A 25,099-nucleotide genomic window follows, 5' to 3' on the forward strand; every position below is an offset into this window, starting at 1 on the left:
ACAGTAACAGATGATCTGCTCTTGGGGAGAGCTAGAGTGCTCATTCGGTCAGTAGTACAGTAGTAGTCTCACATGTGCGGATTGTTCCTGTGAGGTCAGAGGATCTGTTTATACTGCTGTCTGCTTGAGGGGGGTTAGCAATTCTGGCAGAGGCTGCCCTCAGCTTTGTAAATCTGCAATGTTTTGGTAGATAAGAGATACTACTGTATAACTGTTTGAGATTTGTAGTGGCTGCTGAGGAATGCTTGTCCTAGTTGCTGAAACTGACTAACTGTATTGTCCTAGGAGTATCATCATGGGGTCTACTGCTACAGAAATTGAAGAATTGGAAAACACCACTTTTAAGTATCTCATAGGAGAACACACTGAAAAAATGTGGCAACGCCTGAAAGGAATGTAAGTAAGCTTTTGCTCGGTTCTGTGTTTTTATCCCCTTGCCCAGTTCAGTTATTAACATGATTAATTGTTGATCCTGTCTGACTTTGTGGACTGCTGTTTCCTTTAGAAAGATTTTCTTTTAAAAAATAAAGCATGACAGTCTCAGCTAACTTGCTTGAAGGATGGATAGTTTTTATTGCACCTGTATGTTTTATGTTTTAAAAGATTTTCTTTTAAAAAATAAAGCATGATAGTCAGCTAACTTGCTTGATGGATGGTTAGTTTTTTTTGCACCCATATGTTTTATGTAAAGTGAGATAATTCCTAACAATTCACTCACTGTTATACTATATGGCTTCTTTTGTACATTCCGTATGTGTTGTTTAGAATGATAAACAGAAAAGTAGCTAAGAAAGCTGCTTGCCAGGGAACTTGCAGAAACAAAATTTCCTTCAGGTAAATAGAGACATTACTAGTGGTACTTAATTTTCTGTAATTAGATTTTGGAAAAAACAGTAGTAGGATCAATATGCTAATAAATAATTGTACTCCATTGTGGTTATTCTTAATGTCTTGATAATATTTCTTTAAGAAAAAATACTTCAGTGGTAAAAATACTAGCTGCATTCAAAACTTACTGGGGAGTTTTGGCTTTAAATTAACCAGTTCACTTCTGAGAGTACAGAATAGCTTATAGTATAGAATAGACCTTAGTAAGTTGGGTCAAGAGATGTGCTTACGTCAAGCCTGAAATGTAAGTACCTGAGCCAAATTTTAACTGCTACGCTATTCACCTTGCTATTTAAACAACATTTAAGTTTTTCCTCTGTGTATTCTAGTAATTCCTGTTTAGTGTTCCAGGATACTATATTTACATGCCTTATTTTAATTTTGTTATAATTTAAAAATCAGACTTAACATTTGGGTAAAAATGTGAAATATGAATATTTACAGGCCATTGCAGTTGTTTAGCATATTTGCAGATCTCAAGTGAAAACATATTAGTTTATCTATGATAATAGCTGGAGAAATTCTATATCATGCAAAATAGAGATTTTCTAGAATTCATATTTCTAATGCTGTACTTATATACTATTTTACAAAATGCAACATGTCAGCAAATTCAGTGTTGCTGTTTGATATCTATGTTTTTTTTAAAAAAGAAAGATTATTTCGAACTTAGATGTAAAAACGCCTTTTACTTTTCTCCATTTGAATGTATTAAATGATGTTTATATATTTAAAGTGTTCTCTGTGTATTTTCTTACACTTGAAGTAATACACGACATTACAGTGCACTAGTATAAAAAAAGCACCTGAATAATGCAAACAACACTTAACAGAGAATAACTTTTAAAAAGGAAGTCATCTTTATATTATGTTTGAATTAAGAGAAATATGTTCCCATAATCTATTGAAGATTTAGAAATTACAGTTTTTTTGTAGAGGTGGTTCTCTAGGGAAGTAGTTAATCCTATAGAGGCAAATGACAGCTTACAAAATCAGTTATCATAGATGAAAATTAAACATTGGAAGTCATCAGATGACTTGTGTCCTAACTTAATGAGTAGATGAACATCTGTACCAGAAAAATTAGGTTTCATAATACAACCTATTTTAGGTTTTCTTCCCTTAGCAAGATAGGATGTTTTTATTTGCTTGTTTGTGTTTGTTCTTCTTTTTGGCATTTGGATATATGAAGATGTATGGTAGTGAATTTATGCATATGTCTACAAATTTGAAAAGTGACTTTGGGTTTACCTGACATTTTAGGGCAAAGTTATCTGACTTTTACTTTCGCACTTGATCTCAGAGATCAATCTGTGATTTTATTGTAGGAGAGAGTGATAAAGTCATTCAACAGTAGAGCTTCATAACTTGATATTTAACATTGATATAGAATTTAGTAATATATGTACACACTAAGTAAATTTTGAGTTATCTCCACATAAAGCCACTGAATGACCGTTTAGGGGAAAAATGACTGATAAGTAATTAAAAAAAAATCATTACTACTGAACTGTTTGAAGTGGTTGAATGCTTTTGCATCAAAGAGAGGAGGGAATTTGCATTATGGTTACTATTATTTTAACTTGTACTTTGACTTAAGACAGTTCTAGTATTCTAGGTTTAGAATTGTCAAAACAGGAAGCTCTAAATCTAAAATCTGTGTGACTAATGACAACCAAATTGTTTAATTATGGTCTTTGTGTAGCTGCATTCATAACAGTGATATGAAGGAGTCCTTATTTCATTACTGAAATTGCCTTGCCTATTTAAAATATAATATTAACTCTAACAGAATTTTAGCTCATCAAAATTTCTAGGGCTAAATTCCACTTTTAAATATTTTCAATGAAAATCATACTACTCATGAAAGCTATCAAAAAATTTTGCAATAATTATCATAGTTGGGTAAAAAAGACTCAGTGAAACTTTTAGGTATTTGTTTAAAAAATGATTTTTTGATCTTTTATTGTATCTAACTTTGTAAATACATTGATTTCGTTCAACAGGATATTCTGTTTTTTAGTAGGTTTACAATGTGTAGATTTTTGATGTTAAATAAAAACAGACAAAGGTTAAAGTAAAATGAGGTTTATTTGAGTATGTCTTAAATATGTAAAATGTGAACCACTATAGGTGGATGTTTATAGAAAATATTTTTTAGGCATTATCTTATAACATAGCATTTTAGAACACATTTTCTGAGTCCATTGAAATAATTAAAAAAATTTTTTACACATGCAAAAATATTGGTAACTAAATTAAAATACCAATTCTTCTCTACCATTTTATTGATTTCTTTCATTGAGCTCCTTTTAAATCTCCATCAAATATTGAAGACACCATTTACTCTGCTAAGAAATCTCTTATTTCTTTGTGGAAACAAAGGTGTAAGGTATAACAGTTTCTTCCCAACTCTGATGTGGACGTGTGGGCTTGTGTGCTTTATTCTATTAATTTCCTTTTCATAGTTAGGACTTCTTTATTTAGTTTTCTTAATTCCTCTTTACCACTAATTTGTCACTCAGTATGGCAATTTAGATTCTATATTATGACTCACTATCTACGATGGTGTACATGTTAGCAGGTGACTATGTCATCCTGTCCTTTATAAACTACATTTAAAAAGAATCATATTCTTGTCCATAAATTATCAGTTGTTCAGGACCTGGAAAACACTTCCTACTTCTTTCAGAGTCTCATACCTGATGAAATTTCAAATTCAGAAGTTTCCTGTGACTCTGGGACTTCTACTGCCTCCTACATACTAAAAGAGTTTCTCGAACATTAGTCTTTGCAAAGATTGTTAAGTTTATTGATTGTTAAGTTTTTTTAAAATGTAGGACTACAATCTATGAGAATTTCATGGTTAGAAACAACTTGGTATATGATAATTTTACATGTTTAGACACATATCTCTGTATTTTTCCTAGTCCAGATAGACGTTCAGATATTAAGACCCAGAATTATGAATGTAAGAGTTGAAAGACTTAAGTCGAACTTTTCTTCTTCTTTTTTCCTATTTGACTGGTGTTACATATGATCATCAGTAATGGAAGAATAAAATGTAGAGAAGCAGAAAGTGAGGAGAAAGGAGGAACTGTACAATAACTCTATAACTAATTTTAATGAGCTGTTTTGAAGAGGGCAATGTGTTGTACAGTTTTCAGATAAAGTAGCCCAAACTCTCATCACCAAGAAGATAGAGCAGAAATACATATTTAGAGTAAAAATAAAGGTAAAATGACAGGAGTTGCTAGCACCATACTCCCAAACTGAACTCACACTTTAGGAGGAAACGGCATTAATAGATTAGAAGCAAATTTGATCCTTTTACTTCCCTGCTTCCTTTAAAACCTTCAAGTGCCTCCCTTTCAAAATTGAGCATTCTTCACAGGGTGTCCCTGTCCCATCTCCATGTTTGGAGCCTCCTCTTGGTGCCTCCCAACTACGCCCAGGGTTGCCCCAAAGAAATGCTGTTTAGCACCTTTGCACATTTTGTTTTCTCTTTCTGAGGGAACTACTCCTTTCTCCTCTCTCAGTCTGGGTCGCTTTTGCTCCCATGAAGCTTTTAGAGATGTGTAGGGATGTTTCTGGTTGTTGCAGTGCCTAAGGGTTTTTCTGTATTCAGTGAACAACAGGGTGCAGGCATGATAAATATCCTCCAGAGCTTGGGGCTTTCCCTTATCAGGAAGAATTGTCCTCATTGTCCTTTGAAAAATGCTAATAGGAACTCTGTTAAGAAATGCCCAAAGATTTCTTCGTAAATTTCATTTGCAAAGGAAATCCTTTGTGATACTCTGTACCAGGTTAGTTTCCTCTGTTTAGCTAAAAGTAGCATGAACTCCCCTTTTCATTACAAAATTTACCTTCCCTACTTGATCACAAGCTACTGAGGGCAAGTGCCATGTTCATTATGTTTGCTTTTGGATCCCCAGAGCCGAGCACAGTACCTGGCACATGGGAGATGATGCAATAAATACTGTTAAATGAATGAGTGGATGAATAAAATTTGAATCTTATAGTGCTTCTAAGTACAAATGTAGATCAGTCAGGCTGTCAAAATAGGGTTTAAAGCCAGGTTAGAGTGGAGATAGTTTCACGGTTAGAATAGGGATGGAGAAGTTGGGAGGAAATAGTGTTTGCTTATCAATTACTAGTTTTCAGACCTTTCCAGATATACTGCATTTTAAATTCTTACTTACTTTTCTAGTGATTTCAAGAGGTAAGTATCCTAAGTTGGTTAAACAGCTAGTTCTGGTGGAACTTGGATTTAAACACAGATCTTCCTAACTCTAAAGCTCTTATTCGTCTTACTTTGAAAACAGAAAACAGGACTTTTGCAGAACGGTTACCTAGAAGATCCTCAGAAGAGGTTCTAGAATGGTGCTTCTTAAAACTAAGTCCATGGACCTTGTGATAGACAAACTAATTGCCCACCAGACACATCTATGTCCTAATTTCCAGAACCTATGAAGATGCTATTTTGCATATCAAAGGGGAACTAAGGTAGCCCATGAAGTTAAGGTGGCTAATCAGCTGACCTTAAAATGTGGAGATTAGCCTGAATTACCTCAGTGGGCCCAATGCAATAAGGGTCCTTGAAAGTGGAAGAGGGGGCAGAAGAGGTCAGAGTGCTGTGATGTGAGAAGGACTCAACTTCCTTTTGCCAATGTTAAAGATGGAGGAAACAGGCTATGAAGCAAGGTTTGTAGGCAACCTCTAGGAGCCTTGAAAAGGCAAGAAGACAAATTCTCTTTCTAAAGCCTGCAAAAAGAATGAAGCCCTGCCAATGCCTTGCTTTTAGCTCAATGAAACTTGCATCAAACTTTTGACTCACAGAACTGAAGGTAATGATACATTTGTGTTGTTTCTAGCTACTAAGTTTGTGGTAAATTTGTTCCACCAGCAATAAAAAACTAATGTATGTTTCCTATAACAGAATAACAGAGTGCTTAATCAACATGACCATTCCTATATTCCCATACTCTCCCAAAACACTCTCTCTCTCTCTCTCTCTCTCTCTCACACACACACACACACACACACACACACACACACACACACACACAATGCCTAGAGATGGGGCCAGCCTAGGTCACCCTATGGCTAATTGGAGTAGATATACTTATCCATTAAATAATTTACTGTCTTCCATCTAACCTTGACTTCCATCTCCAGACCACCAATTTTCTTACCAAGATCTGATATTGAAATCTTTCAATAGTAGATTCATTTCAAATGTCAAAGAAGAATGTTTACATTATCTTTCTTGGAAATTGTTGATAACTCTCAGTCTCCGTTTTCATAATGTTGAGTATGTGATGGTTTTGATGGCAAATGAATGAAAAAAATATGGTTTTTAGTCATAAAACTAATTTGGAAAAAAACACTTTACACAATCTATTCCAGTATATAATCTTAATATAAATCTCAGTCCTTACATAACATTATGTTTTGGTTTATAGAATAGACATTCATTGTTGAGGTAAAATACCTTAGAGATTAAGAAGTTGAACTCTGGAATCAGGTATTTTCTAACACCATCTGTCCTTTAGCTGAGTGATTATGGAACATCTATTAACTTTTCCAAATGTTATTGCCCTTGTTTGTAAAGTCCAGTTATTTTATTCATTATTCATTCACTCATTCAATAAATGCTCACTGATTGTGTACCATGTCAGGCACTATTTTAGGCACTGGAGTTTATATTCCAGTGGAGGCAACAAACAACACAAAAGTGAATTGGGAAAAACAAGTTAATATGGAGTAAAAAGTGACCTGAAGAAAATGTACCAGGTGATGTGATCAAGAGGAAGGTATTTTAGATAGTCGGGAATGATTTATCTTAGAAGGTGAATTTTCAGCTGAGACACAGACAAAAATTGATAGGGACCTCGTAAGATCTTGGGATGAGGGAGGGCCTAATGAATGGCACTTCTAATTCAAGTTCAGGATTAAGTGATGGATAGATTTAGGAGTCCAGCTGATGGAGATCAAAATGTCAGTTTTAATGCCAACCAAACTTGAATTGGAGGGTGCGTTTCTGTTGTGTAGCAAAATAAGCCAGATGACTGATTTAGAACTGCAGACCTCCCAGCAGAGGACAAGAACTCCTCTCCTAAACTTACCTCATGGCCAGTAACCGATGAGATCATGCTTTCTACAAGCAGAAAATCCTTTCCCCACCTTCTGAAAAAAACAGCGTGCATGCCCAGGTCTAAATCCTCTCTACAATTCACCAACCAAATGTTGTTGCTGCTGCTCTTCTATGAAAGGCTGTGAAAAGTGGCAGAGAGAGGCCTGGGAGCTGTGCCAGTGGAAGGTCTTTCAGCTTAGAAGGAAGCATTAGGAATCTGAATATATTCCAAATCAAGATAAAATTTCAAATGAAAAAAAAAATGTATATAAGAAATACAGCACCTGGCATACAGTAAACTCCTAAAGCATTGTAATTATTCCTATTCCCATAATTTTACCCAGTCTGTGTATATTACAACTTGGCTATTTAACGGCTATAAGATCTTTTCCAACTTGAGTTTTTGATGCTGTTATCATTAATATTCTTAATTATTATTACTAATATAGGCAAAAGCAGAATTCTATTTTTTTTTAAGTAATCTTATCAGAATCAGCTGACAGAGTAAGGTTGTCAAGATGAGAAAAGATTTTCTCTTAGCTCAGTGGATCACCAAGATCCTCACGTTTCTCTTCTCCAGAACAGTTGTACCCAAGGATTTACGTTTCCCTGGGGCAGGAGAAAGGGTTGTGTGAAGAGAGAAAGCTGAGGAAGAGGAGGAGGGCCTTGTGAGTTTCACTGATGGAAGAATTGGCTTGATGGATTTAGCATTTTTAGTTCAGCTTCTCGTGGTGGCCTTAGAACGCATTTTAAGTCTCCATCATCGTGCGACCAGGGCTAGTCTGACTTCCTGAGTTGCCCTGGTTTGAAGGTCTTTCCTCATCCCTGTCTGTGTCTGGTTCGCAACGGAGTTGACTTTCAAGTAATTACTGTCATGTCCCATAGTCCTTCCTTTTGCTGATTTGTTAGAAAATACCAAATTATCATTATGTTATTAGATTTTATCCTTTATTCTAGTATATTTCAATCTGCTAATCAAATGTAAATGTTTGAGCATGTCTGATTCCCATCTGAAAGGACTGTCGTAAGCCTTTTGGATATGAAAGGAACTGTTCATTAACATCGTTAAACAGATGATAGTGTTGAAAGCTCAGGAGAATCAGTATTCTTATCTGGTCTGAGCAATATTAGACATGAGTAATTATTTATTACTAAAGAAGGACAAAAAAATGATAATAGGTTATAAGACACATATTAATGAAACAATATGTCCCCCTGTTTCTCCTTTAAGCTATACTTTCTTGAAGTTGTTTAAAGAGATTACATTTTACAAAACACTTAAGAACATAAATTTGTATTAAATAGGCCCAGAAAATGCTCAATGCAGATAATTTCTGGTAGGCAAAATTTTGATATTTATAGCTATTCAAGTAAGTTTATAGTAAATCATGAAAAAGTAAAATCTTAAAGTACAGCATCTAGAGGGCAAGAAAACACAAGTCAACCTTAATTAAACTCTGCATAAATTTGGATGATCACATGTGGAGGACCCATACAAAATGTGGAGGATGAATCAGGTCCTTAAAACTTAGAAGAAAATAAAAATAGACTTCTTATTAGAAAAATAGCAATATACTGACTCTGGTCGATTTAAAACTGGACTTTCTAATACTTGGTTCAAAATAAACTGCATTTGGAGCAAGAGAAGGAAACAACTTGAGCATCAATCATATTTTTGACTAGCTTAAACTATTTTAAATTGCCTCATAATTGAATCATCATAATAATAATCATATTTTATAATTCTTTTGTATTTATAATTTCTTAAAAGATTTTTCTTTTGATCTATATGGTTCAGCACAATTATTCCCAGTTTTTCTTATGAGGATATGAGCCTCAAAGACATTAAATGATTTCACCAATGTTTCCCAATTAGAGAAGTGAAGGCCAGGTTCCTAGGCTCACACCTATTTCATTTAATATGACTTAGATAATTTGATTTAACACTCAAGACTCACTAAAAAACCTAACATTTCAGGAGTTAAAAACCATTCTCTTGTTTTGATTTTTTCACAGTCCTGCCATCTGTTCGCCTACTTCTGTAACACAAAGGGGAATTATCACTTGGAATGTGCTTTAGATGTCAGAATCTCCCCAGTTCTATTTTGCTTCTTCTCTAGACATGTACTACCATTATCCCTTTAGTTAATTTATTTAAACAATGATCTTAGCAAGCATTTTTAAGGTCATTTGACTTTTCCTGAACCCTTTTACTGTTTCAGGGGTTGGACCCTTACAAAATTCTAATGCATTTGGTCTCTGATATCCCAAACAACAGAAAAAGAAAACCCTGCACAATAGAAATGTCTGGGTGTCTGTTCCTGAAGAGTTTTGTTTACTGGTAAGAATAAAGCCAGAAGTTCTAATGATTAAGACTAGGTGTTTTATTCTTGCCCTAATGCCTCTTCACATTATAAAGGATTTTAAGTATATAATAAGCTATTTTTCTGAAGTAAAGTGAGCCATTTTTTCTCTTTTTGTTTTAGAAAAATCACCTAAGTGGGAGTTTATTCTGCTTTATTTCCCACAAAGAACAGAAACTACATAAACGCACACAGTATTTTCCTCATCTTTTCTTAGACTGCTTTTGGAAATGGTTTTTACATGGATTAAAGTGCTGCTTTCTAACTTTAAAAACTCCTAAAATCTCCAGTACCTCCTTCTGGTTCCAATAAGAGAAAGTGTTTTTATATGTGTGACCCTGTTGATATTTCATCTTCCAGCAAATCTCTGCTTTAATATTTCAAGTTTTCCAAAAAAAGCTTCTATCTTCCAGAAATGTTTCCATGCTGTTTACTGTTACAGTATGGCCTAATTTATTCATGATTTCCTGCATCCACTCTTGGATAGCCCCTCCCATACTGACCTCAAGTTCCAACAAGCAACTTGCTTTGGCCAATGGAATGCTGGCAAATGTGACACAAGCAAAGGTTAGAAAGGGTCTTGCTGCTCTTGGGACTTTCTACCAGTATGAGAAGAAGCCTGGTCAAGCCTCCTGGAGGATGAGAATGTGGAACAGATTATAAACTATTCTAGCTGAGGCCCCTTTAGACCTACCAGACCACCTAACTTCCATAAAATCATGAGGAAATAATAAATGTTTTTTGTTTCTGGCTATTAGGTTGCAAGAAGGTTTGTTGCACAGAAAAAAAGCCAACTGTTATGCACCCTAAATCAATATCTTAGCCCCTAAATTTTTCATATAATTGTTTGGCTTACAGTTTTTTTTTTTCCTAAGATCACTCTGCTTCTCAACCTCTTATCGTCATCTATCATTTATTTCTTTACCCCATCAAAAGTTATATATTTCAGAATTTATAAAAATAAAAATTGAGGTCCCTATTTTCAACAAGTCACTCCAATAAAATTCTTCTCCATATTATTTCTGCAAGCAACAATTTCAGTGGCATGTACTCACTGGCAATATTTTTTCCAGTATATCCTCCCTCAGTTACCTGCATATTGAAGTTGTGTTGTATTTTGGCTTCAGTGAGCAAATATAATAATTTCCCACTACATAGAAGTGAAACATAGAATAAGGCAAGGAAATTGCATAGTTGCATAAGAGAAGATGGTTCTTATCCTGTTACCCTGGCAACAGGCACTGGGAAGGCTGGGGCTCCCCACGCATTCTGTTGCCCTGACAACAGGTCATGTAGGGCATGGTAAGGCCCAGTTCCCCATCTTCTAGGTCTCTTCTTTGCAACCAGAAAGTGATTTGCAACATGTTCCTCCTCACCTACATATTTCTTCTATTATCTGAATCACTTCAATGTAAGATTATCTTTCCACATGTAGGAGAGGGTAAGAAAAGAATGAACTCAATTTTTACACTCATAAACTCTGAATCATTTGCTAACTTTTGATTGCTAGTAAATGGTAGGAAAAAAAGGAGAGGGAGGGAATCATAGTAGTAGGGGGAATAAATTGTGGAACCCAGATACATAGTATAAGAATAATATAGCAGCCAAGAGCTGATTTTGGGGTATGTATCACTGAGCTACATTGGTTAGGAGTAGAGAGTTTTTAGGGAGTTCATCTGAGAAAATTGCATCTGTGAAATGGTTGCTTATGTGGTTACTCTACCTGTGAGCAGATAATGCATAACTGACACATACATTTTTCTTCATCAACTTAATTTTCAATTTTGTATAATTTTCCCTTTTTTCATTCTTCACTTTTGTTTTCTTTCAACACTTATCTTTACTTAACATGTAGGTAGAGCTGATAAGAAAGCAATCTGATCAAGTTCTTTTTTTCTCCCCTCTCTCTTTGTTCTTTAAGCAATTGGTTTTATAATATAAAAGAAATACCCTTTACATTTATTTTTGAAGCTATATATTGCTTTGTCTTCATAATTTAGTGTTTATATAAAATAGTTGTCTACCCAAAACTAACACATACTATTAATTTTGCTGTTACTAATCTCTACCAATTTTTCTGTGAATTAAAATGAAATTTTAGTTGACTTCTCCAGTTTTGAAAGCAAAGTAACAGTTTTAAATTCTGTAAAACAGAAGTCTGTAACTTCTGTAAAGCACAAGTCTTACTGGTGAGAAGAAAACCATTTGGCAAAATATTCTGTCAAAAAACAAGAAACAGGGATCCATGGAGAAAAGTTTTTGAATTTAAATTGAGTGAGAAAAGGAGGTATAGGCTTGTGAAGAAGTATCTTTGGGAGCCTGTAACCATGTTAAAGCTGAATTTCTTAAAGACCAGGTGAGAAAGTTGGAACCTAATCAGAATATCACTAAAATCACAGAAAAAACACTCGAGATTATCTGAGTCTAGGTTAAGCAACCCTTCTAGGTACACTAACTGCACTTCATGTATAATTGTTACTGTTATCTGCCTTTTAGGTAATCCTTCCTCCCCTTGAGGTAACAAGAGGGGAGGTAGAACCCATCTGCTTATTGTGTATCCTCAGCATCAAGCATTGCACATGGCTTTAAGTAAGAATTTTAAAGTGTTTCAGTATAAAACAAAAACAGTAATCAGGCAATATGCAGCAACTTTACATTTAAATGGTATAGCTACTAAAGCTGTAGTTCAGTGACAACATTAATTCAGGCAGGAAGATCAAGACAGTTTTATGGAGGATATTTAAACTGCTTCTGGAGAAAGGAAGAGAATGTGGTATTAGAACCCCACCAGTTTAATCTGTATAATCTATATAATTTCAATAACCTGAGATTATTGGGAATGTGACTATATCATGGACAAAAATAAAAACAAAAGCAAAAGACAAACCTTATAATGTGGAACTTGGAATCTCAGTGGATTGTTGTGAGGGATAAAAATAATCCAATTAAATTGTCCAGGCCCTGTATCTGGCACAAAATAAGCATCTACAAATGGCAGCTGTTAATGTAAATTACTTTTGTGGCACAACGACATGTAAGATAGTGTGTGTGTTTTGCCCATTCCTCTGCCAAATATGAGACTGAGATAAAAGGTGACCCAAGTTAACTGTTTGATGGGTAGGAGGCAGAGGAGACTGAAACATTTACTGAGTTACTGCTCCAAGATTGTAATTTCCTAAATTCTGTACCTCTCATATCACAGGAAAACTCAAATTTCTCTTCCATTATGTAGTTGAATCGTTAAGATCATGTTGAGAATATTTTTCAGCAATTAGCAAATGTTCTGGCCTCATGTGACCTTGTAGCCCAGGGAATTTTTGGTGAGTTAATTGTATTCTGTGAGAGTTAATTGCCTGCTGAAGTTTTCAAACTGTAATGAATCAGACAGAAGGAGATAAATTGATCAAACTTGGAGGCCATCAGGGTAAATACTTTAGCATCCAGGTGGCAGTTACTGAGGTCCACTATAGAGTTGAAGACTACTGATCTTCTCTGCCCAGCTCCTTAAAGAGAAACTTACAAAGCAAGGTAAGGTTGACCCTTAACAATGCAGAGGTTAGGGCCACTGACCCCCACACAGTTGAAAATCTGCATATAACTTTTGACTCCACAAAAACTGAACTATTAATAGCCTACTGTTGACCAGAAGCCTTACTGATAACATGAACAGTCAGTTAACACATATTTTTTATGTTATATGTATTATATACTGTATTCTTACAATAAAGTAAGCTAGAGAAAACAAAATGTTTTTTCAAATTGTCACAAATCTCCAAAAATTTTTCCAATGTGTTTATTGAAAAAAATCTGCATTTTTTAAAATAAATGGACCCCCATGTTGTTCAAAGGTCAACTGTAGTCTTGAAATTTCACAGTGGAGCAATTTTAACAGTTCTTCAGTTTTATTTTTAACAGACATTCAAATCCAAGGTGTGTGATGAGGCTTGACTTTAGTCATCATTTTCAGACTATCACTTAGTATTTTTGTCATCTGGCTTAGTATTTTGTCATCATGTCATCTGTCATGTGAATCATATTTCAGTTAGTGATAAATATCTGTAAAATGTGTATCAAAAGATGCCTCTAAGAGATGGAGAGTCATGGATTAAGGAGAGATCACATATGCTTAATGACTGAGAATGCTCCAAAATGAAATTCACAACCAAAACATTAATATATAGCTTAAAGGATTAAAATATTCCTTGTATCAGTCTGCAAATAACTTTATTTTATATATTTTCCCTCTATTTTTCATAGAGCATTGTAACAAATTTTTTGATTCCTTACCACAAATTGTTTTAGTTTTCTAAATAAAAAATGATCAAATGCAATACTAAGAATTATTTCATGCTTACCTTTATTCTTATGTTCCTTATGTTGATTTATAACTCTATACTAAATAAATTAGCATAAAGTTCACATCTGTTATTCGACAAGTTGGTTATGTACCCATAGCTATAGTACCTGAAAAACAAGAAATGAGATGTTGCCAAGTAATCTTAGGTCCCCTAGAAAGAGGAAGTGTTTAGGTTCAGAAACAGGGAATTTAAAAAAATATACTCACTTTGATAAATGCACATTGTTTTCTTAAATATATGTTTTATGGATACAAAAGTAAACACTAATTTGCACAGTGTGAGTCAAACCATGATAATCTTAGTCACTGATTAGAACTGTTTTAAGAATGAGAGTCATTTGGAAATAGAGTGTATCTTAAGTTTATCAAGACTGTACTGACACTTATAAAAATACTGAGGTATTTTGGAAAGTAGGACTAATATTGTTTAATTAATCCAATTCAGTTGACTTAAAAGTCAATACAGTTTACTTTGTTTATCTGATGAATATTCATCACTAGACACATTGAGAGCTCCAGCACTCTTCTAGGTCCCAGGAGTACAATGGCAAAAAGTACAGTCACAATCCCTCTTCATGGAGTTACATTTTGATGGTGAGGATGAAAGATAAACAAGCAAACAACTATACAATGTAATTTTAAGAAAAGCAAGCAGGGTAAGGTGACCAAGTGCCTGGGAGGCTCAGAAGTGGCTATTTTAGAAGAGCTTTCTGAAGGCAAAGGCTTTCTGTGATAGTGACTGGTGGAGAGGGACCTTAAAGAAGTGAGGAGTGAGTTATGCCAAGGCTGGAAATAATGACATCCTAGACAGAGGAAAGGGAAGGTCACAACCCCTGAGGCAAGGTCATGTGGCAGATTTTATCAGGAGGGCTGGAGCACAGTAGGTTAGGGAAGGAGTGTAAGAATTGTGTGTGGAGAGAAAGGCAGAAGGCAGATCATCTACGACTCAACAGGGCCATGATAAGAAATTAGGATTTTATTCCCAGCCTGGTGGGAAGCTTTTGGAGCTTTGGAACAGTGGGCGGAGTGTCTGATTTAGGTTTTAAGAAGACATTTCTGAACAGAGTAGGATGGTAGTTACCAGGGATTGTGCGGTGGGGTTAATGAAGAGATATTGGTTGGAGTATAAGCTTCTAATAATAAGATTAACAAATTTGGGGATCTAATGTACAGCATGGTGATTAAAATACTGTATCAAAATGTGATTACATTACCACATACTGTGATAGAAATAGTAAGTATGTGATGGGATGGAGGAGGTAGCTAATACTATGGTGGTAATTATTTTATAATATGCAAATGTTATATACCTTAAACTGAAAAAATAAAAGATAATAACATGTCTGGTCATTTTATGGATGCTAACACTGAGGAGGGGGAAAAGGGAAAGACAAGACTGGGAATACAGTGATGGATTTGGAGACTATGGCAGTTACGTAAAGATTTGGTAGATTTGGCAACATTGGTTACTTACAAAGATGGCAAATATTCAGATTTAGGATATTTGAAATCAGAGCTGATAGGACTCACTGATGAATTGGATGTGGGTGTGTAAGACTGAAGAGAATGAGGCATAATGCCTGTTTTATTTTGTGTGTGTGTGATCTACAGTTGCTTATCTGAAACCCTTGGGTTCAAATGTGACCTGAATTTTTAACTTTTTGTATTTTAGGAAAGGTGATAATATTCAAAAAATAATAACATAAAAATATATTGCTAAATATTCTCAGTACAGTCTGGGTAGCCCGCAGTGAATATTTCTGCAACAAAACTTGTAAGTATTGACTGAAAAAAGGACAATGAATGACCTCTATTGATTCAGGTTGGGTTTTGCTGTCAAGTGGAAGTGTCTGGTGTTTAGAATTTAGCTTTTCGTAGTTGTGGTTAAGAGATTATTAACCTGTCCCATTTCCTGAAATGGGAAAGATGGTAGTGAAAATAAAAAGCTATTTTGGGTTCATGAATTTTGAGATGTTTATTAGACATTCAAGTGGCTTTATAAATAAATAGACAGCTGGTCAGATGAGGGGTCAAAGCTGAAGATATAAATTTTGGAGTTATGAATATATGATGTATTTTAGATTATGTTACTAGATGAGATCATCTAGGGAGTTAAAATTGGTATAAATGAAAAGAGAATCAAGGGCTGAGTTCTCAGGCACTCCAACACTTAGTGATATGGGAAAGAAGATAGTAAAGGTGACCGAGGAGTGGCCAGTGTGCTGTGGCATTTTGGAAGTCAAGGGAAGACTGCTTTTCAAGAATGTCAAATGTCAAGTGTCAGATGTTCCTGAGAGGTCATGTGCACGGGCTGTGCAAAAAGACCATTGGTTTTTGCATTGTGGAGGTCTTTGGCAATCTTGGCAAAACACAATAAAGTGTTGAGACAAAAATCCTCATAGGTGTAGGTAGAAGAGAGGAGCAGGGGTGAAGGAGAAGTGGGGGCAGTGTCTACAGCAAACCCTTTAAAATTTTTTCTGTACAGCAGATCACAGACATAGGGTGATGGCTAGAGAGGGTGGGGGTAAAGGTTTGTTAAGTGTAGGAGCTATTAGAGAACTCTGATAGTAATAATTGTGTAGGGAGTGAAAAATCAATGCAGAGAGAAAGAGAGAGGAAGATTTCTGGTCCTTGAATAGGTGACAGGTAAGGACCGCTTAAGTGAAGAGATTGGATCTAGGAGCAGAGGTGGCTCATCCATGATAACAGGAGGGAAGCTGAATGTTTAGGAACATTTGCAGGTAGGTAGGTGAAAAGTTGGTGATGGTCCCTGTGGTTACTTTTATTTTCTTAGTGAAATGAAGTAAGAGGCTATTTGCAGAGAGTGAGGAAGGGAGAGAGGGAGTAAGATTTGAGGAGAAGGTGTGACACAGTCACCTCAGAGAGGAGTGTGACTAAGGAAATGCAGTGGAATCGGCAGGCAATGCTGAGCGTCCCCTTGCGGTCATGTATTTAGACTGAGAGCAGAGTCTAAACGTCCTGTGTGCCCTTTTTCCTGCCACATGCAGTTCAGCTGCTTCCACGTAGGCTCAGTGCATACGCAGAACTGGGTTTACAGAGTTCACATTTTCACAGAAAATGTGTGATGGATGAATAAGAGGAAATGGGTTGAGAGCTTTAAGGTTAAAAGATGAGAATATAGTTAATGATGGGCGAGGTCAACAGATGTAGGTAGAGAAGGGGAAAATGAATTTCTGGAATGGAATTCTAGCTAAGATCAGTGACCTTTTGTTCTTAAAGACACCAATAAATAAACACAGCTTTGCATAGAAAAGCTTATATAAGAAATACAATTTGTGAAATCAATATATAGTAGGTTATTTTCTTCTTCTCTTATAGAAGCCCCTTATAAGCTCCTTTACATTTCATTACTAGGCTTCTCTTCAAAACAGAAGAGGCTGTTAGTGTGGCCATTCCTGCAAAGAAAACAAAGCTGGCAGATCTAATTTTAGGTTGCTTTTCCTTGACAACAGCTTTTAAATATTGCATGTACAACAATAAAAATTGGCTCCAGAAATTAATGAAACTGTGTTTGGTTAAGGAAATTCAGTTCCCTTTTGCACTTGAACTTTCCACAATGTCATGAGAACACATAATAGGGCTTTCTCTTCACCTTTCTTCGGTGACCGAAATTTTACTGTTTATAATGTTGATGGCAAATTTCAATGTATAGATTGAAATCTATAGCAGCAGACCAAGCATTTGATGAAGGACTGCAGCAAATATGATTTTGACTCCAAGGATATGGAAATTGTTTCACTATGTAAGGGTTGTTTTTCCTCCTTTTACGTTAATAGTAACTTTAGTTCAACTAAATAATTCATACTTTAAGTTTCCTCTTTCGAGCTAAACCATTTTGTAAGTCTGAACATGCTAAGCAAGCAATCAATTGTTCCTTCTTTTTGATGATTTTAGTACCATAAGTGAAATTTGCTATGGTTGAATTTCATAATAAAACAGTCACACACACATTCATACGAAATAATGATATTTAATTAATTTGGTATAATCACAACTGCCATTCAGTCACTATGTATGTAATATTGCGCTGATCAGGTATAGAAAGAAGTGAAAGTCAGTGTTTCTTTTGAATTTTTTTGCAGTGTCATTAGATATAGAATTTGGTAGGTCATGATATTAAAGAATTATAAGACTTTAATGTAAAGGTCATGTGTAGATGGATTTTTCAACTACATTTTCCAGGAAATTGAATCTTCTGTGTTTATGCAATAAGCTAATTTGGGGATAATTATATATAAGTTATGCAAATAGTTAAAAATTACCCTCTGAAAGGTTTGCTGAATTTCCTATTTGGCATTGCAGGTCTGATCATGTTTGAAGTTTAGTACCAGGTTGCTTACTCTCAAATAATTTTGCATCCTTGGATGGTGGTATGACCCCATAGGAGGTGCTGTGAATTTTTGTGGCTGGTAAATTGGATTTCCTTCTCAACTCCTAAAGATCTGCTCTCCTAATTTCTCTCCCTTTGAGAATAGCCTGAATATAATCTGAGACTGCATGACTCCTATTTATTCTGCCATCAAAGCTGTGTTCGAATATCTGAAACTGCCAGTCATATGCTTTGACTGGGTCTTTAAAGAAATATAATTGGCTTCCTTGTTACTAATCATGCACATTGTACTTTCACTTTCAAAACTTATGTCTTTTATTAAAGTAATAAAATAATACCATAAGACAATGAAAACAGGAGTTTTATTCCCCACCCCTTAGTATTACCCAGGTCTGCCTCCTGAGACATTAACTTTCATCTTTTAATTCTTTCTTCCTATAAATCATCCTTGTTGTAAAGTTATAATTTTATGTAATTGTTTCTTGACTTATCTATTTTAAGCAGTTACTGACTTCATATAGCACTGCACGAAAATTTAGCACTCTAAGACGGAGCTCTAACCACTCCCATCCTGACTTACCTTCCCATCTTCCCAGTGTAGTTCTAGTACCATTCCAAAGAATCAGTATTTGGTGTTTATGGTATTATGACCAAATTGCCTTTACTTCTGAACCAATAAATGAAATGTAAATATGTTTCCTATAGAGTATATTCCCTTTGTTTTTCCTGGAATTAATAAATATCTCATTTTAGTTGTTATTTGGTGGCTTTGAATAATACATACCTATCATTAAGTCTTTCCAAATTCACAAAAAGAATTGTAAAACAACTTTCAGTATATTTTCCACATTTCTAAGCACATCATGTGTTTTCTCTGTCTCACTCTTTTCCTTGGAAACACCGTTCTTTGAGCTTTTGATCTCCAGCTCCATCTGGGGCTCTCCACGCCTGGAGTACAACTCTCTCCTGGGATCACCCTTTGCTTTCATTCTGGGAAATCCTTCCAACACCCACATGGGTTGGATCTGTTGTTTCCTGGATCCCATTCTTTCTGTGTTTACTCTTACTTAGGGAGTGGGCTTCTCTAGTAGTTTCCTGAAATAGGGCACTTGGGAAATGTCTTCTGAAGTACAGTCATATATGAAAAAATTTTTAAATATTTTGATATAGCTTGGTTGGCTCTGAAATAGTAAGTTGAAATGATTTTTTTCAGGATTTTGAAAATATTGCTTCCTTGTCTTTTAGCTTTCAGTATTGCTGCCAAGAAGTTTGATGCATTTGGCTCTGATCTTTTTATGTGGTGTCCTTCCCAACCTCCGTGATCCAGGAATTTCTACTGATTTTGTTTTCTTCTGAAATTTCATAATAACATTGGTGTGAGAATTTTATAATGGGAAGTTGGTTGGTCCTTTCAATCTGAAAATGCATCCCTTCAGTTTTGGGAAAATTTCTCCATTTGTTAATTTGATAATTCTCTTCATTCTTTCTGGGACTTTTATGTTGCTTCTTCTGGAGTAAGCCTCAAATTTTCTTATCTTTCCCCTCCTCTTGCCCATTTTTGCCAATTTAAAACAAGTAAAAAACTTTAACATTTATCTCTCAATCCATTCAATACCTTTTAAGACTTGACCTCTTTCTTATTTCCGTTGATTTTCATTTGTAGCACTCCCATTTTCTGTTATGCATGTAACGCTAATAGCTCTGAAGTTCATTTTTGTTAATTAACAATTTTTTTTCTATTTGAATAGACTCTTTCTATTGAGTTTCTGTTTCTGTGTGTTTGTATCAGTTTGTCTTTCATGTTAAAGGCTTTCCTCAAAGTGGCTGTCTGCTCATGTTTAAAAGAAAGATACTGAAAGCCGATTGATGTTTAATATGCATGGATAGTGTTTGTTGACTTGGGGCTTCACAATTGGGTGCTCACAGTTAGGTACTCGGTCATCTTAATAGATGATTACAAAATGCCAGTATCCAAGTGTCTTTTCTCCAGAGCTGTTTATTTTCTAAATCAGAAAATAATCTAATCTCTAGTCTAGGATGTTAAAACCTGTTGGCCGCATTCTGGAATTGAAGAAAGAATTTGGGGTCATTCTGTTCATTATGTAGTTTTTAATGAGCTTCCTTTCTAAAATACAGTAGTTCATCTCTCGCGTCTGTGGCTTAATTTCACCAGAAAATAAAAACATCCCATTTTCCATAGTGATGTGGCAGTAGTAGCTGCTAGGTACTGAGGAAGAAAATGAAGGTCTACCTTTTTTTCATCAAGACTTTCAAATGAAACCCTACTTTTAGCCCCACTGTGATTCCCTGACTTCTGCAACACCCAGTCCTACAATTCCTGCATTTTTTCATGATTCTTCAAGGTGAAACTTTTACTTCTAGCTAGTATCATTCACTAAGGTTTCTAGTCCTCTATCTATTTTCAAACTCTCCCCAAAATGAGTTGATTCTCCTATGTCTTGTTGTCTTTCCCATTCACTTTGTCTTTCTGGGGGATTATACATTATGCTGACATTGGACTATGGAATGGGGTTTAAATATTATTTTTTTCTTTTATATTAGGTTGCTTCTTGAGGAGATTTGAGATGAACCTTGGTGAAGTTAGGATTTGGATGGGTTGAGGGGTGGGACAAGTGTCTCAAACTCAATTTCCAGCAGAGGCCCTAACTGAGCAAAGTGGGTTTGGTTGGAAGTGTAGCAGCTGTTGCCTCCTGGAACAGTAGCCACTTAGCTTAGCTTCTTTTTCTTTGTTGGAATATTAGCACATAGTGGCTGGTTTTGACTTTTAGAGAAAAGCCAAAATCCAAATTTTTATGTAAAGTCCTTTGATTTTAAAACATTAGCAAAAAAATCAAAGCTTAAAAAAAAACCACCAATTGGGTCAACATTTTCAAGACTAAGGAACCACCATATGTAACAGAATGCTAGAATGGAATTCTTTTAGGCCAAGGACCATGTGAAAGGTGTCAACTAAAGCCATATGCTACATGGTGGACTAACCAGACAGGAAAAACAGTTGAGTACAAAATGGAATTTCTGGCATTAGAGACAGCCCTCCTCCAGTCTATATTTAAGGGGAGATTTCATGACTTACTTGGAGTAAGAGTTGTCAGTGTGCTGGTATCATCATAACTTCCAGAGAAAAGTCTGAAGGCGAGAGACTGTGGCTGGAGCTGCCTTTGCCAGCAAGGAGAAAGAGGATCTAGTGGGCTTCCACCAACATCAGGGCAAGGAGGCATATGTTTTCCTGCAGGACAAGTGGAAGTTTGGAAAAAGTCAGCCTGGGTCAGTTCAAAGGAGATCCTGCCTACATGATTGCCTGAAAGTGCAGAGCAACTATACCAGGAAAGTCTGTGCAGAGTGGACCAGTGGAGTGAGGGATGAGGGATGGAGTCCTTAGTGGTTAGGGAGAGGAAAAGCATTACCTGCCTTAGGAACTGCAGTCAGAGGACCACAGAGGAAGGATTTCCCAAAATTCTGTGTGTGTGTGGATCCCCCTAGAGAAAAAGTCAGCATCTGGAAGGAACCTACATAGGGAAGCAATTATATCTGCTATATAAAACTGTGCCATTTTCCTTAATTCCATCTCCAGTCTGGCCTAAAGAGAGAGATGGGGAGGAAGGAAACTAGCCTGAGGCAAGTCTGAGCTTTGAGTAGAAAGGTGAGGCTGGAAGCTGCTTCACTTTGAAAGAATATGGAGTTTTGATTATTACACTGTGTGTTGTGTTGGATATTTTGACTTCTGAAATAAAACTTGTCTTGTGATGGAAAGGGACCTGAATTTTATCCAGTAGCGGAAACCAGAAAATCTAGAGGTAGGTGTGAAAGGACACTGGGGGAAAATAATAAAAGACTCCTTAGAGACTCTAGGATGTTCCTTAAACACACGTCTGTAAGACACATCTGTAAGCCAAAACTGTGTGTTCTTTATTTGCCATCTCTGGCGTAGGGAAGGATGGTTGGAGTGGGAGGCAAGTACTAGATTGAGAAAGCTTGACCAATTGTATTCTATAATAAAAGATGTAAAACTTTCTGTATGAAAAAGCTGCATTTTGTTTTGTCCCTTTTTTTATGTATATATTATGGAATCCAAATGGCCTTGTGAGGCTCTTACTACATATTGAGATGAGTGAAAAAAATTAACAGTGCCAATACTTTTAAACATGTGTATGTTTATCTCCTTAGTAGATAACCCAGCAAAGACCATTTACCTTTCTTCAAATGATAACACATGCCTCATTGAAGACTCCGTAAATGGTTTTGTATGCTCCTCTGGAGCCCACTGTAATTGATTTTTTTAAATGTACATTTCTCAAAGACGTAACAAAATCACCAAATTAAGGAGCATTATTCTGATTACATAACTGCTGGAGCACTATCATCTGAAATTTGTTCAACTACTGGTATAAAACACATTGCAAAAGATAGTCCAGAAAGTCTTCCTGCTAATTGAAAGTTTGAGCACATTAAGGGGAGTTTTTGGTATGTATGGTAAGGAGTACTTTGGGTAATTGTTAAGGTTTTTGTTCTATTTGAGTTCCTGGTAGTATTTTTTTATTCAGGTCTATTCTAGCTGTTGCAACGATTAAGATGAGGTTAGCAGAGAGTAGATGCTTTATACAGTAAAGAAAGTGTGGTTGAAAAGCCTGCCGGTCCCCTGCCCACTTGCTGTTACCGTAATAGAACATGGGGGCATTGCACTGTCTGACACTCATTCTAAGCCTAGAAATTGTGTAATTGCCCAAACAATTAAGTGTGTCAGTAACAAAGGCAGCACTAATGACTTTTGGCATCTGGGTATCTCTTGTCACAGAATCTTTTAGAGAATCAGACCTTATTTAAAAACATGTTGCACTGGATCAAAATAAAATTCATTTAGCATTGTTTTGAAATGTAACAATAAACAATAGTTCATGGTTCACAAAAGCACGATAGGAAAATTGTTTCTCCCCTAAGTGAAACTAAATCACAAGCTGAATATTTTCCTCCTGATCCATGAATGATTTTAAAATCATAAAGGCAAAGATCCTAAGTTATGTGATAATTTTATAACTCTAAGTCATTTTACATCAATAGGTTAGATAGTTAAACTCCAAATTCCAGGGAAGTTTGATGGAATTTTGCTATTAGAAATTTTATGTGAGGCTTAGATTTGAAAGTCAAAAAGTATATGTGTATTTATCCATTCATCATCCGTCCATTTATTCATTCACAAAGTTACTCATTCATTCATTTAATGAAATGTACTGAACTTCTTCCATGTGTAGAGCTTGATGCTTGCTTTATAGATGGATAAAAAGAATAGCTGTAAACCTTAGAAAGTGGGACACTTGAAAGCCAGTAAGAGAGTCAGACATTGGCACAAATAATCACACAATTAGAGATATTTATGTATTTGTAATGTATATTTATACACACATAATCATGGCATATGTACACCTTGTCTGACTTGTTTGTTTTTATTATTTTATTCACTGCTGCTATATTTTCTTTATTGTAATGTTTTAAATGGTAACATGGAATTTACCTGTTTATTGCAGCACAATTGTGCTGTTTCTAATTTAGGGCTGTTATATAGATAACACTAGGAAACATATTTCCCATATTTTATGTATTTACAGAAGTAGGTAAGCTGAGTGAAATCTAAACTTCAAATGACCAACTTTCCAATCACTCCTCTTATTTTCAAGCCCACTCCTTGCAGCATTTTAACTCCAGTTTTTCTGCCCTATTGGAACCCCCACTTCATCATCCCTTTACACTGTTTCTCTCATGCCCCTTTGCTCCCCTCATGTGCTCATATTCCCCCAACAAAGCTTAAGATGCAATGATCCATTATTATATCCCTTGCTTACATACTCATTAACTTCCTTGTCCTTTTTATGTATATACTTTTTAAAAAATCCTATTCCTGATTAGATCACACTCTCTGATCATTTCATGCCTACACTTTTGCAGCTGAATGCGGCTGTAGAAAAACACAACACAGTTCTGACTGCTCTTATTAAAATGTCTGACTAAAAACCTCAAGCACCCCCTAATTGTTGTCCACAAACCAACTGCCTTCCTAACCATGAGTGACTATTCTAAGCCTTCTGTCTCCTCAAACCTCAGATGCTTCTGTTTCCCTTGCTTTCTACTTCATTGAGCAAATAGATAACTAACAAAAGACCTCCCACACCATGTCTACAACCCTACATGTCTCTCCCCAAGCATACTCTACTTTCCCTTCTATGACAATGAATGAACTGTTGGTGCTCCTGTCTAAGACCGTCCTCCTACTAAAATATACTTATCACTCAAGGACATCAGTCCTATAGTTTACTTGCTTTAGGTTGCATTTTCTCCCTTTCTACTGTGTAATTCTGATCAGCATGTAAGTATATCATAATATTTCCAAGTTAAAAATAGTAAAACCTTTTAACTTGTGTCACCCTCCATCTATATCAAATTTCCCCTTCAACAAAGTTATCTACACATAACTGTTTCTACCTGCTCTCCTCCCATTTGCTCTTGAATCCACTCTAATAATTTTTTATATTTCTCTTTTCCAATGACACTTCTCTTGTTAAAAATCATCCAAGGCCTCCATGTTGCCAATCAGCTGTTCACTGCTTTGTCTTCAGCTTTCTTGGTCTGTGAGCATACACTACCATTTGCTGTAATGTTCCTTTTTTGAAACACTTTCTTTACTGCTCCCAGAATAACATTTTCCAGCTTCTTTGTCTGTTTCACTGACTACTTCTCAGTTTTCTTTGCTGGCTTCTGCTTATTGTCCAACATTTGAATTTTGGAGTATCTCAGGACTCAGTTTTCAGGTTAGTTGTCTTTTCTAAGTTCCTGCCTCACTGATAATATCCAGTGTCATGGTGTAATAGTCTGTCAATCTACTGATTAGTGCCAGATGTGTATCAACAGCCTGGACCTCTCCAGACTTCAAAATCCACATTGTATCCAACATCTTTTGTTGCCCAAGCCTAACATTTCCAAAAACAGACTTAATT

General features: G+C 35.7%; 1 protein-coding gene across 3 annotated transcripts in view; it reads left to right on the forward strand.

Annotated features, from left to right (window-relative positions):
- The window catches only part of PDE1A (phosphodiesterase 1A), a 346,655-nt gene continuing 321,556 nt past the window's right edge, over positions 1–25,099 (forward strand). Inside the window, exons 1-2 of one of the 3 annotated variants that reach the window (XM_036879374.2) lie at positions 1–94; positions 286–396. In XM_036879374.2, coding sequence (XP_036735269.2) covers positions 296–396 — 101 coding nt within the window. In that variant the 5' untranslated portion in view covers positions 1–94; positions 286–295. Of the gene's footprint in view, positions 95–152; positions 397–25,099 lie in introns of those variants that run through there. The other 2 variants (XM_036879377.2, XM_036879378.2) reach the window with 2 other exon arrangements.

Source organism: Manis pentadactyla, chromosome 6 (assembly GCF_030020395.1).
Source record: "Manis pentadactyla isolate mManPen7 chromosome 6, mManPen7.hap1, whole genome shotgun sequence".
Lineage (NCBI taxonomy): Eukaryota > Metazoa > Chordata > Mammalia > Pholidota > Manidae > Manis > Manis pentadactyla.